This window comes from Notamacropus eugenii, chromosome 1, assembly GCF_028372415.1.
Source record: "Notamacropus eugenii isolate mMacEug1 chromosome 1, mMacEug1.pri_v2, whole genome shotgun sequence".
In the NCBI taxonomy this organism is placed as follows: domain Eukaryota; kingdom Metazoa; phylum Chordata; class Mammalia; order Diprotodontia; family Macropodidae; genus Notamacropus; species Notamacropus eugenii.
Window position 1 is genome coordinate 476,616,833 of NC_092872.1, and position 13,624 is coordinate 476,630,456.

The 13,624-nt window shown below is 43.5% G+C and overlaps 1 protein-coding gene across 4 annotated transcripts in view; it reads right to left on the reverse strand.

Moving 5' to 3' along the window:
• Positions 1-7,368: 7,368 nt before the first annotated feature.
• The window catches only part of LOC140519441 (tyrosine-protein phosphatase non-receptor type substrate 1-like), an 85,762-nt gene continuing 79,506 nt past the window's right edge, over positions 7,369-13,624 (reverse strand). For all 4 annotated transcript variants that reach the window (XM_072632420.1, XM_072632416.1, XM_072632418.1 and 1 more), the window contains exon 9: positions 7,369-8,678. In XM_072632420.1, the coding sequence (XP_072488521.1) occupies positions 8,412-8,678 (267 nt within the window). In that variant the 3' untranslated portion in view covers positions 7,369-8,411. The remainder of the gene's footprint in view (positions 8,679-13,624) is intronic.

Genomic DNA, 13,624 nt, shown 5'->3' on the forward strand with positions numbered 1-13,624 from the left:
TGGAGCACCTGGGTTATATACAGGAGCGGAGCTTTAGGGGAGTAGGCAGGTGGAGATAGGAAACAGGAACTTGGTGAATGACCTGATTTAGTTTTACAAGCTGGTGTTAAGGGCCTGTGGTGCTATATGCAAGGAAATGAAGAAACAAAGACAAATAAAAATAGTTTTGTTTTTTAAAAAAAAACTCATTTAAAAATCCACTAATTTAAAATACCTGTGGATCAATTTTTTTCTACTAATTTAAAATAGCTGTTGATTGATTTTTTTCTACCAGTCTTCCTCCAGTGCCTCTCATTATTAATGGTATGGAGGTGACCAGTGGCTCTCCAAGGCTACACCAAGGCAGGCCTTCTCAAGCTGGCATAGATTTGGAGTACAGTAGGGTCTGCCTGCCACCTGGGGTCAACCTAACTAAGTTTGGAGAGGTTGCTTATGTGAAGGTTGGCCACCAGGGAATGACATCTTTTCAGTCACAAGAACTCATGGAGACCCTCTATTTAGGCGTGGATGAGTTTTGTTTTATTTAGTACGTATCGATTTATGCAAATGTTGTCTTCCCTATTAGAATTTAAGGTCTTTGAGGGCAGGGACTGTCTTTGCATTCCCAGCACTTAGCAGAATAAGTGCTTAATACCAACTTACTGATTTATTGTTCGATTGGCTGGTTGCAATCCGCTTCCAGGAGAAGAGCACCCAGATTCTGCAAGGTCACGGAGCAAGAAAAGCATCCAAGATTTGTCTTGGTGCACATTAGAAAAGGAGTCACCGCAGTCTTTAATTCCATACCCCAGCTCCTGGCTAGTCAGGTTGGTATAGTGTCTGCTCGTTTCGCACTCACACCTATTACATGAATTACAAGAAGTTGTTCTCGTCTCTTTGCAGGCAGCATATCCTCATTTCACTTTCTCAAAACTGCTTTAAGCCATTTCTCAAATCATTTGGATCCACTCCCTAAAATGCTCCTTTCTCTGACAAATAGTGCCTGCATTTCATTCCCTCATCTCCTCAAGTGAAGCAAAGGGGCTGAACCCAAAGGGGCTGGGAGCCAGGAATTGTGAGTGCTCTAACTCCAGCCCAGCCACTTGGACGACTCCCTCCCTAGGTCCTGATTTTAGAGCTCAAAAAGAATTCATTTACAACTGGATAGGTTTCTGGGGATTCTCCAATTACCTCTGCCCTCTCTGCTTGTCTTTCAGCCTTCAGAGGGAGCTTCTGGAATACACACCTTCCTATCTGAAGAAGATGCTGACAGTACCAAGGCAGTTAGAGCACAAGTTTCATTTCATTTATTTGGTCAACATTTATTAATCACCTACTGTGTGCAGAGTCTGCTGCTAGATCCTGGGAGGAGATGCAAAGTATGTTTAAGACAAAGTTTCTGCCCACAGAAAGTTTATAATACGGTATCCTAATGACGCCATAGTCTACGGAAAAGTGCATTGGATTTCAAAATAGAAAATATGTTTAGAATCTTGGCTTGTGACTTCCTGTGTGACTTTGGGTGAGTCATTTCCTTTCTGGACTTCAGTTTTCTCATCTGTAAGTGGAGGGGAGGGGGTTGTATGGATCAGACTTAATAAATACCTAAGGCCCCTTCAAGAGCTCTAAGATCTTAGGATCTCATAAAACAAACTCAGGTAACTATAACACACAATATTATCTGATAGGGGCATTAGAGACATGGAAGAAAGCCCAATACTACACAAGGTCTGGGGAGGCCATGAGTGATCGGGCAAGGCTTCTTGGAAGAGGAGGTGTCTGAGTTGAGACCTTAAAAACAGGCCTTCAGCAGGTGAAAGGAAAAGAGTCATTTTAGGCCTAAGAAAAGCATATCTATAACTAGGTATTTTTGTACCTTGGGCAAGTATCAGAAACCTAAGTGTGCCTGGGGGCAAATGGCACAGACTATGCTTTCATTTGAATAGTGTGTGTGTGTGTGTGTGTGTGTGTGTGTGTGTGTTTGCATGGGGGTAGGAAAAGGGGCTACTGGCCTGTGGGGGAGAGAGATACCCAGGGATGAGGGTGAGGGTGAGGAGAACACCATGTGTAGCTGGGAGTAAGAAATCATCATAGTTCTCTGCCTGGTGGCTTCCTAAAGTAACTTATTCTGACCAGTGACTTGCTGTACTAGTTCTATGATGTTGAAGGAAAAGTGGTGTCTATACCTTCTACACTCAGCACTCTTTAAATTCAGTGTCCGGGGACTAAGCCCAGTTGCCTCTCCCTTCCTGTTAAGTTATAAGGCAGAGGCAGAAGAACAAATGAATGAAGGGGAGTGATATGAGATAAGACTGGAAAGGCAAAGAGGCACCAAATTTTGGACGGAGGTGAAGGCCAAGATATCACTGGATTGCACTCATTAGGTATTAGGGAGCCAGTCGGGCTTTTTGAGCTTTGAGAGAGAATGGAACAGATCTATGAGGAACAAAGTTTCTTCCAGCAGGGCTGTGAAGGACAGACTGGAGCAAAGAGAGTTCGTAGGCTGGATCCTCAAATTCTTCTGGATGAATAGTCTGCGTCCCTTGCTTAAGTCAGTTATCTGTCAAATACATTCCTGAGGCCCCAAGGGAGTCAGGGCAAAGTGAGAAAATATGGATGGATTGTAGTTAGACAGATAACTGTTCATAGCTTATTAGAGCTGGAAGGAAATTTAGAGATTATCTAGCCTTACCTTCTTTTTGGGACAGATATTTGGCACAGGGGCAGCTAGGTGGCACAGTGGATAAAGAGCAGGACCTGGAGTCAGGAAAGCTCATCTTCATGAGTTCAAATCTAGGCTCAGATACTTTCTAGCTGTGTGACTCTGGGTAAGTCACTTAACCTCATTTGCCTCAGTTTCTTCATCTGTAAAATGAGCTGCAGAAGGAAATTGTAAACCATTCCAGGATCTCTGTCAAGAAAACCCAAATGGGGTCATAAAGAGTCGAACATGACTGAACAACAATAATCCTCTTATTGTACAGGTGATAAAACAGGCTTAGAGAAGAAAGAAGTACCTGATGACCCAAAGTCACATAGCAAGTCAGTGACAAAACTAAGGTTGGAACTTTGATCTCGTTATTCATAAAATCCTACTCTCTCCACTATGTCACAGGGCCTCTCACGACATCACTGAGACCTGTAATGGACAATTCTTACAAATGGGGCAAGTTAAACAAAATGGTGCCCTCAGTTCAGTTGGGTGGTTGGTGGAGAGGGGGGAAGCTAAAGCCCCAGAATATGGCTGCAGAAAAGGCAGGCCAAAGAGCTCTTTTGAGAGTGCAAGCAAAGGGAGAGGAATCTGCCCATTAGGTAGTTTCTTATTTTAGCTTTCTTATTCCCAACTAGGTACTAAACTCTATTGTTTTTATGCTTTTGAGGACTGCATGTGCTTTCAGTGACTGCTAAATTCAGTGCCCTGGGGAAAAGCTTCAGTCACCCTGCCCTAGTTAAGTCTCTGATACCAGTAGGAATTCATCTTCCCTTCTGGAAAGATAAGTTTGAATATATGCCCTCCTGGTGCTGGATCATTAATGGCAATTTTCATAATATCTCATTATTATCATTATACTCCCACTCTGTGGGAGTGCAACCTTCACAGAAAACCAACAATACTTCTGTGCTGCATGCGCATATGAACCACAGAATCTTGGAGGTGGAAGGACACTTTGAAACTCCCTACTCTAATCCTGTAAAGTAGTAATGAGGAAACTGAGGCTCAGAGATGGGGAAGGACTTACCCAAGGTCATACAACCAGTTAGTGGGATAGTCCAGGCTAGAACCCAGGGTTCCAGAATCCCACCAAACTACACTACCCAGGAATCCTAGAATTTTAGATTTGGAAGAGATATAAGAGTCTATCTATCTTGCTCAATTCTAATCTGAATCAGGAATTTACAGTATTTCCATAAACTGGACAACTAATCTCTGCTTAAATACTTTCAGAAGCAGAAAACTCATTACTTCCTGGAATGGTCCTTCTAGGTTTGGACAACCATAGTATCTAGGAAGTGTTTCTTCACATTGCCTCCTTGTCACCTTCCTGCTTTGCTCAGTTGTGATCCCTGGGGATTACCTCTAAGTTTGTAGCCACGTGGATGTATTGAGCACCTGTCTTTTTTGTCTGTAACTTTGCCCTCTAGGTTTCCACAATGCCCAAGGTCTATCCCTCAACCCAAATAGTTGCAAGGATGATGGCTGAGTGCCAGGATGTCCTTTCTGCTCCAGTGCTTTCCTGACATTTCACTGCTGTGCCTCATCAGCTGAAGACAGAGACATTAGGAAGAGAAACTCTACAAAAACTCAAGGTGAAAGGATGCAAAGAAAATGTTGTTTGTGCCAGGTTTTATTAGAGGTAGACATTGGTAGGAGGTCTAAATCTTAGAAGTCATCCAGTTCCTACTTTGTCTAAAATTGAGAGGTAGGGTTGTGTAATGGATAAGGCACTGTGTGGGGAGTCAGGAAGAGACCTGAGTTCAAATCTTACCTCAGATATTTACTACCTGTAGTCTTGGGCAGTCAGCCTCTCCATGCTCCAATTTTGTCATCCATAAAATGAAGGGGTTGAATTAAATGGCCTCTGATGTCCTTTCCAGCTCTAAATCTAGGATCTTAAAGTCAGTATACCAAGGCGGCAGTAGAGACTGCAAAGAGCACTGGGCTTGGAGTCAGAGCCCTGAGTTCAAATCCTGGATTTAAAACATTCTAGATGTGTGACTGTGGGCAACTCACTTTAGTTTCTTTGAGCCTCAGTTTCATTAGTTGTAAAATGGAGGTTAATTATACCTGTCCTGTTGTATTCATAAGGTTAAGCATTTTTTAAAAGTACTGTGTAAATGTAAGCCATTAGCCTTATTAATAGTATTAACAGGGGATAGCAAGGTCCCCAGGAGCTAGGCTTATGTACCTGTAGTAAGCAAACCTAGTCTGGGAAATGCAGCATGGTACCGTGTAGAGTCCCTCTCTGGGCCAGCTCTGCCTCTGTGAAGTGAGAGGCTGTGGCAATGGTCCCAAAATGGTTCCCACTAGCACTAAAGTCTGTAGTCTTAGGAAGTCATGTAGGCAGGGATTTAGCAGCAGCTCAGATGTGCCCCTTGGGTGATGGGCACAGCTGTGCTTCAGCATTTACATGAGCTCTGGTCACTTTCTAGAATCTGATTTTCTTTCTGGGTGGCTTCTCCCACCAATAATGCAGATCACACCCTTTGAATGAACATCCATTCTCTGGAAGTTATTGTGGCTGAAGAAAATTGACTCAGCCTTCTGGTGCTGAGCTTCTCCCCACCTAGCTAGTCCTCCAAAGACAGACACACTGTCCATCACTGGCTCCCTTCTTTTCAGCTTAGTAGGGACAATCCAGAGTCTGTGCACCCCTTCAGGAACTCAGAATCAGGGCCATGACACAATGAGAGGGCTTTGGCAGGGGATCATTTTGGGAGGGGTCTCATTATAATATAATGAGAGGATTATAAAACGTTATGGGAAACTTTGAAAATGGTAGCATGGAAACTACTTGAGGACAGGGACTTTTCTCCTCTGAACATGGTAGGCAATTAATAAATGCTCCTTCAATGAGGATATAGAGCATTCAATCTGTTCCGTACATGTCTCAGCAACCATTTAGACCATAGCTATTAAGAATAAAAACGCAGATAGTAGACCATTTTTTTTTCAACTTTTCAAATTATTATTTCCCGGAAATCTTTATTACAAAAATATTTTGCAAGCCAAAAAAGTTTAAGAAGCAAGTATATACAAATCGGGGCCTGGCTCCTTCCCGGTTTTCTTCAAAGAAACCTTGGACACTACATTTCTTCTCATGTTTCTATTTCTTCCTCACCTGAGTGCCGTGGTACTGTCTCTACACATATCTCTCTCAAAGCAGCTGAGCTAAAGCTGAAGCTCTCTATTTCCCTTTGGCTTCTTTCCTTCTTCCCCTCCCCCCCATACCACCCCTTACCCCGATAAAAGACACACACACAAAATAATGGCACCAAGAGAAGAAGAGGATTTGAGAATGTTCTCCTCAAAAACTATGGTGTTTCCAGTGAAGGAAGCTGAGTGGGGAGCAGGGAGGCAGTTTGCAAGCCAACATTTTTGGGTTCCGGAAGGACCTACATGAGAAAAGGGAATGATTTCACCAGATGTTCCTGGCTGGTGGTTGTCGAGCCACCTAAAACAAACCCCACCAATGACACTGATTGCGGCAACAATTATGGTCGTGCCGCATGTTTAATCAGATACTTCCTTGATTTCTACACATGCCAGGCAGCATGAGCCTTGGGCTGGGAACTGCCACCTTGCCCCCCAGCCCCCAGCCCCCAAACAGCTTGTTAATGCCAGGAACATAAAATGTTCCAGAGAAAGATCTCACTTGGGGGGCCGAGGTTCTTCTTAGGCCAGTGTCTTTTGTTTTTGACTCACCTAGCCAAGAATTCTGGAGTCATTGAACCCTGGGAGAGTGGGGTTATTTGCATTTAGCTGGAAAAGGCTGAACAGTTAATGTGTCAACACAGTCAAAACAGGTCATGCAACATCTGCCCTCCCTGGATTCCTGGCTCCTTCATCCCCTCACCCCGTCAGCCTTCCATCTAGAAGATCTGTTTCACAGTCTGAATGACAGGATGGTAATTGGTGTCACTGCTGGAAAATCAGGAGAAGCCATTAGCCTATGCCACAGCTTTGGAAATGGGAGGAAGAGGGAGGGGCTGAGACTGGTTTCAATGCCCTCCAGTAACTCTCTGCTTCTCTGTCTGGTCTAGCTTCACTCTGGGAGTTTCAAAGAGTGGAAACTGAAGGGGATGTCCCGGAGAAGACAGGTTTCAGAGCTGTGGCACTGGCTCTTTAGCTGCTTCTGCGAGAAGAATAATTCACCTAATCGGTCCTCTGGATTCCAGAATTATAAAGTGCTTTATAGAAATTGGTAGCAAATCTTCTCAATTCCACTTTACAGGTTGAGAAACTGAGGCATCAGGCTAACTGACTCTTAGGGCCATGTAATGAATGAGTGTTAGAACTGGTTGGGAGCTTGGTTTGGGTATTTTCAGGCAGCCTATCCACTAGCTCACACAACCAAAGCTTCCCCCCAAATTGCTGGAGACATTGTCTCGGCAGCTCTGCTTATGGCAAAGGTTAAAGTTAGCAGAAGTATCGGCCATAGGGCACTTGCTCCATCCCACTAAAGTCATCATTACCAATTTAATCACACTCAGAAAACTAGGTGCCCCCAAGGAATAGCTGGACTGTGTCTATCTGCCCAGTAATCTTCTGGTAACTGTATAGAATTCTGTTTCTGCTTCAAGAAAAACACATCCTGAACAGCAAAGGATAAACCCTCCTACACCCTGTAAGACTCAACCATGTGTAACACAGGACTTCAACACATGACAAAGAGTCAATATAATGCTTTAAAGGAAAAAAAACCACAGATCAAATTTTCTAACACCTTGGTTTCAAGATTGCACATTTCACATTTCTTAATAATTTACAGGAGTAAACAGCAGCGAGGCATTGCTGTGTTAGTGTGGGTTGGAAGCAAAATTCAGGTCTAGAAATAAGAGGCGTGTCTGTATAGAGTTACAGATGGGACAACTGAGTTTGAGGGAGGGTTGTCCTGGGGAGAGTCAAGTCACACACGACCCTTAGGCAAGAGTGAGTTGTGTAAGTAGGTGTTCTGATTTAGTCTGAAGGTCCCTGTCTCCTGACAGACATACCAAGTCTGTCCTGGAACATGAGCAGAAGAGCTGGGAAGCCTGACCATGACCCCCTAGCCAAGTCTCACTGAACAGGTCACAAAGTTGTCTTTCCAGCCTCTCTGCAGACAAGATTCTAGCATCTGGAGAATTCTCTCCTAGAGCAACGTGCAGTCACAGGTGGGTTGGGGGAAGACAGGGTAGGCTTTTCCTTTGTGTTTTGCCCTGGAAGAACATAGCGGGGGGGACACTGAAGTCAGTGACCGTGTTACTGAAAAGCCATGAAGGTGATCTGTCTAAAGAGTGTGTCCCCATTCCAGCAGGGCAGGCTGGGCTGGGGCAGGGATGGGAGCCTGTGCTCCCAGGCCATTGAGATGTCACCACAGGGGGAAGGGCAGCAATTTCCCAGATTTCTGTTCCTTTACTCAACCCTAGTTTTGGAATGTCACCCTCTGCATTTGGGAATGTTTGAAACGTAGCTTGCCCCAAAGCCCTTGGTCCCTTGGTGGAAGTGCACACCAAGCTCATGAGTTAGTGTACAGTGGAGAGCAATGCGGGGCCATCCTCCCTCCTCATCAATGGGTCCCAAAGGACGCAGCTTTCACGGTAAGCAGAGATTGGCGGGCACTTCCACCGCACTTCCAGGGGTATTGTGCCGCCAACTTTGTAGCGCTCCAGCAAGAGCCTTCCTGATCTGCCGCTGCTGCTGCCCCATGAAACCAGCAACCCAGAGGCGGCGTTCACTTCCTTTGGACTTGGACACTGGCGTATTCTGAATACGATTCTTCGGGTCTGGTCGCAGGCTTCTTGGATGACCGATTCAGGTGGACCATGTCCAGGTCTGCGTAGGTCAGGTTATCCTCCCGCTGAGGGGATGGGCCAGTCTGGATGCTGGCGTACTCAGTCTGACTGTTGGTTTCCACAGCTCGAGGGGCACTCTTCTTCCCTCTGGGTAGGTTCAGATCTGCATAGGTGATGTCATTGTTCATATCATTCGCATCCTGGATCTAGATGACAGAGCAACAGAGAATTCAGTCAATGCACTAAGGAGCAGAAGAGACGTTGGAGATATCTAACCCAATCTCCTCATTTACTGAGAAGGAAACGGAGGCCCAGACAGGAAGGGAGTGCTTGAGCTGGGGCTTGAACTCGTATCTTTTGACTTAATGCTATTATTCTTCATTCTCTTGATAGAAAGCATTGAAGTCTAAGAAATGACTGGGGATTAGAAGCCAGTCAACAGTGTCAGAAACAACAAGCATTTAATGGGGCTGACTGGTTGGTCTCTACTATTGCTTCTAGCTTTATATCCACATTAAGTTCCACGGCCCCTCCTGTGTAATGACGACCCTACTCTCCACAAACCCCTTTGTCTTCTGGAACATGCCTATCTAGGATTCCATCTTATTCAGAGATCTCTAGCACTTTGACTTTTCCCCAGTGCACTCAGCTGACTCAATTGCTTATGAGTAACGTATCCTAAAAGCATTCTGATCCTGGAAGCAAACTGATATCTGGGAAGAGGAATCCTTTGGGAATTGAACAGCTGAACATGGTACAGGTAATGAATCTAGTTCACACTTATGCAAGATCTTGGCAACTAGACTCATCACTTCTTGGCAAATAAAGGGAGAAGAAATGAAAGCTGTGTCAGATTTTATGTTCTTAGGTTCAAAGCCATGGACAGTGACTACAGCCATGAAATTAAAAGATGCTTGTTACTTGGAAGAAAACCTATGGCAAATCTGGACAGCATACTAAAAAGCAGAGACATCACCTTGCCAACAAAGGTCTGTATAGTCAAAATTACAGTCTTTCTCGTAGCAATGTATGGCTGTGTGAAATGGGCAATAAGGAGAAGTGAATGCCACACTTTCAAATTGTGGTTCTGGAGAAGACTTTTGAGAGTCCCTTGGACAGCAAGGAGATCAAATCATTCAATACTTAAAGAAATTAATTCAGGCTATTCACTGGAAGGTCAAATACTGAAGCTGAAGTTGAAATACTTTGGCTACATAATGAGAAGATGAGACTCATTAGAAAAGACTCTGATGTTGGGAAAGATTAAAGTCAAAAGGACAAGAGAACAGCAGAGAATGAGATGGACAGTGTCATGGAAACAAGACTTCTAGAGATAGTGGAGGACAGAAGGGCCTGGTGTGCTATAGTCCATGGATACAACTGAACCACAAAGAACTGGAAAGGACCATAGAATACAGACTGTCAAAGCTGTAGGAAATCAAAGAATCTAAAAATTTTAAAGCTGAAAGGGAATGTCAAAGAAGTAGTTTAAGGTGTAGGATAGTGGATAGAGAGCTAGACTTGGAGTCAGGAAGATCTGAAGTGCTGCCAATCACTAAAGTGGGCAAATCACTTACCCTCTCAACCTCAGTTTCCTCATCTGTAGCATGTCTAATGATAGTACCTACCTCACAGTGTGATGAGGCTTTGCAAACCTTAAAGTGCTATATAAATGCTTATTATTAACTATTATTATTAGTGCTATTTAACAATAATTGTGTCCAACTTGCCCAAAGTCATTCCTACTAACATACCCAACCTGTGATCATCTAGTCTATGCTTGGAGACTTCCAGTGAGGGAAACCTCATCCCCTCCTGAGGCAGCCCGTGCCATTTCTGGACAACTCTCATTATTAGAATGCTTTTCTTGACGTTTAGTCTGAATTCAGCTCTTTGCTAGTTCTACCCATGGTTCTGCCCCCTTTAAAGTAAAATAGAACAAGCCTAACCTCTGCTCCAAACAAAAGACCTTCAAAGACCTGAAGACCCTGCCCAAGAATTTTATCTTTAAACAGGATGTTCCCAACTGAACCTCATGACATAGACTCAAGGCCCTCTACTATCTCGGCTGCCTCCTCTGGACACTCTCCAGATTATCCATGGCCTCTTTGTACAGTGGTGCCCAGGAATGAACACACACACTGCAGATGTGAAATGACCAGGGCTGAGGGTAGAAGGACAATCACCTCTGCCCCTTTCTATGTAGCCCAAGATGGCATTAGCTTTTGGGGTTGCCACATTATTCTGCTGACTCCTATGGAGCTTGTGATCCACTAGAAACCCCAGATCTTTTTCAGATAAGCTATTAATTAGCCATGCCTTCTTCCATCAAATGTTTGTGAAGTTGATATCTGATTCCAAGTCTAAGTCTTGACATTTATCCTTTTTGGATTTCATATGATTACATTTTACTCCTAATGCTCTAGCTTGTCAAAATCTTTTGAGACTCTGACTTTGTGATCCAGTATAATGGTGTCAAACTCAAATAAAAAGAGGGGCCCCTTAAGATCCCTGTAGGCCACAATATTGACTTAAACATATTAAAATTGTTGGTTAGTTGTGTCTGTCTCTTCATGACCCCATTTGGGTTTTCTTGACAGAGATCCTGGAATGGTTTACCATTTCCTTCTGCAGCTCATTTTACAGAAGACAAAACTGAGACAAACAGGGTTAAGTGACTTGCCCAGGGTCACAGCTAGTAAGTATCTAAAGTCAATTTGAACTCAGGAAGATGAGCCTTCTTGACCTCAGGCCTGGCACAGCACCACCTAGCTGCCTCAAATTAAAAATTATCTGTGTTCTTTTGTATTTTAATTTTGTCAAATATTTTCCAATTACATTTCAATCTGGTTCAGCCCTCACTCAAGAGTATTATGGGCTTCATGCCACATGTCTGAGATCTCTGGTCTAATCCACCACCCACCATGTTTTCTATAAGAATAGTACATGATATTCTGTCAAATGCTTTGCTAAATCCCAGGTAAACCACATATACGGCATTCCTCTGATCTACTAGCTTAGCAACAGTGTCAAAAAAGGGAATGATGAGGTTAGTCTGGCATGACCGGTCCATGAGCCATGCTAGCTTTTTGTGATGACTGCTCCCTTTGCTAGATGTTCACTGACCATTTCTCTAATGAATTATTAGAGAATTCCTCCCCAGTCAAAAGTCACTGGTTTATAGTTCATAGACATTATTTTCATTCCCTAATTTTTTTTCTGAAAATTGTGACATTTGCCCTTCTCTAGTCCTGCTTCTCCTATTTTCCACCTTCTTTCAAAGATCACTAAGAGTGGTTCAGGGATTGCACCTGTCAGTTCTCTTAGTGGTCAATGAATTCATCAGGGGCAGCTAGGGTGGGGGTGGGGGTGGGTGAGAGGGGGAAAGGGAGGCTCTTTTCCTATCTCTTCACTTATCTTGGACATGAATTTCCTGTTAGCTATTTTTATTCTGTCATTTGGGCATTCTCCATTTTAGAGACAAATAGGAGAGAAATATAAAAATTGAACAGCTCTCTCTGCTTGCTCTCTATATTTGCCCCATCCACTCCAAACAACAGTCGTACCCCTTCTTTGATCTTTTATTTTCCCCCAAATAGATGAAAACCCCCTCTTCTGTTGACTTTTGATTCTTTGCTAGACTCTGCTCCTTCTGAGCTTTGGCACTCCTTGCTAATATTTTTCCAGGGCTGTACCATGCCATCCTCTGTCATCTCTTGTTCCTTCCATTTTCTATACATATCTTTAGTGATAATTGTTTTTATTTTTAACATTTAGTTTTTGAAAATTCTGAATTCCAAATTCTTTCCCTCCAATCCCTCTCCAGCTTATTGAGAAAGTAAGCAATCTGAGATATCAATTATCCATATGAAGTCATGCCAAATACACTTCCACATTAGCCACAAATTGAGGTTGGTGGGTGACTTCTTGTGAATCTTTCCATCCTTCCTGGGCTGGCTTCTCTTGTAGAATTTTAGCCCATGAGATACTACCCATTACTCCTCTGAATGCTGTTTTCTCAAAAGAATCCTAGATTCTCTCATCAGATGGAATCTCAGCAGTCACCCCATCCCACCCAGTCATTTTACAAAGGAGGAAACTGAGGACCAAGGAGGAGAAGTTTTTCATCCTAGGAAACATGGCAAGTTAGCAGTATAGCCAGGACTCTAAGCTGGGTCTCATTATCAGTAGACATGTTCTATCTACAGACCTTCTAATAAAAAGATAATGAGTCTGGGAGAGAGACTCCTTTCCAACACTTAGCAATTGCCCTTGTCAAAGGTGATCCAATGCTATGACTGGTGAGTCACAACCTTTGGTTATTATCTGTGCTGTTTGTGACCAACAGACAAAACATCATGTCCCAGGGATTTCAGTTCTGTGCTGTCACCAGCACCAAATTCATTTCCAAAGATTAAATCTAAAATATAGGTGAGGATGGAGAATGTCAAGCATGACCAGGGCTCTGGGGAGGGCCTAAGAGCCCACGGGTATCAGAGTTGTAATAACCTTAGCAAGTATTACCTTGGTTAAATGATGTCTGTGGTGAAGGAGGGCTAGCCAACAGTAATCAATGAGGGGAAAACCAAGCAGCTGGGGAGAGATTTCTGGAGGGATGGGGCCCTAGACAGGGTAATTATATATAACCTCACCATCAAAGAAGCAAAAAACTCTAGAAATAGCTTGGTTGAATTATTATCAAGAAGAGGAAGGCAGGGTATCACATTGGAGAGGATGTGGGAATCAGGAGGTTTGGGTTCAAGTCCTGGCTTGGACCATTGTTAGGTGGGTGATTCCCAGGAAATAAACATGATCTTTCTGGGTGGGTTTCAATTTCCAAAACTATAAAACAGGCACATAATCCTCACTACCTACCTCACAGTATGGGTATAAGGAATAGGAGGGCAGCTAGGTGGTACAGTGGATAATGGAGCACTGATCCTGGAGCCAGGAAGACCTGAGTTCAAATCTTGCCTCAGACATATATTAAATGTATGACCTTGGTCAAGTCACTTAAGCTCTGTTTACCTCAGTTTTCTCAGTTGTGAAATGGGGATAATAATAGTAGCTATCCCATCAGCTTACTGTGAAGATCAAATGAGATAATATTTGTAAAGCACTTAGCACAGTGCCTGGCACATAGTAAGAGCTA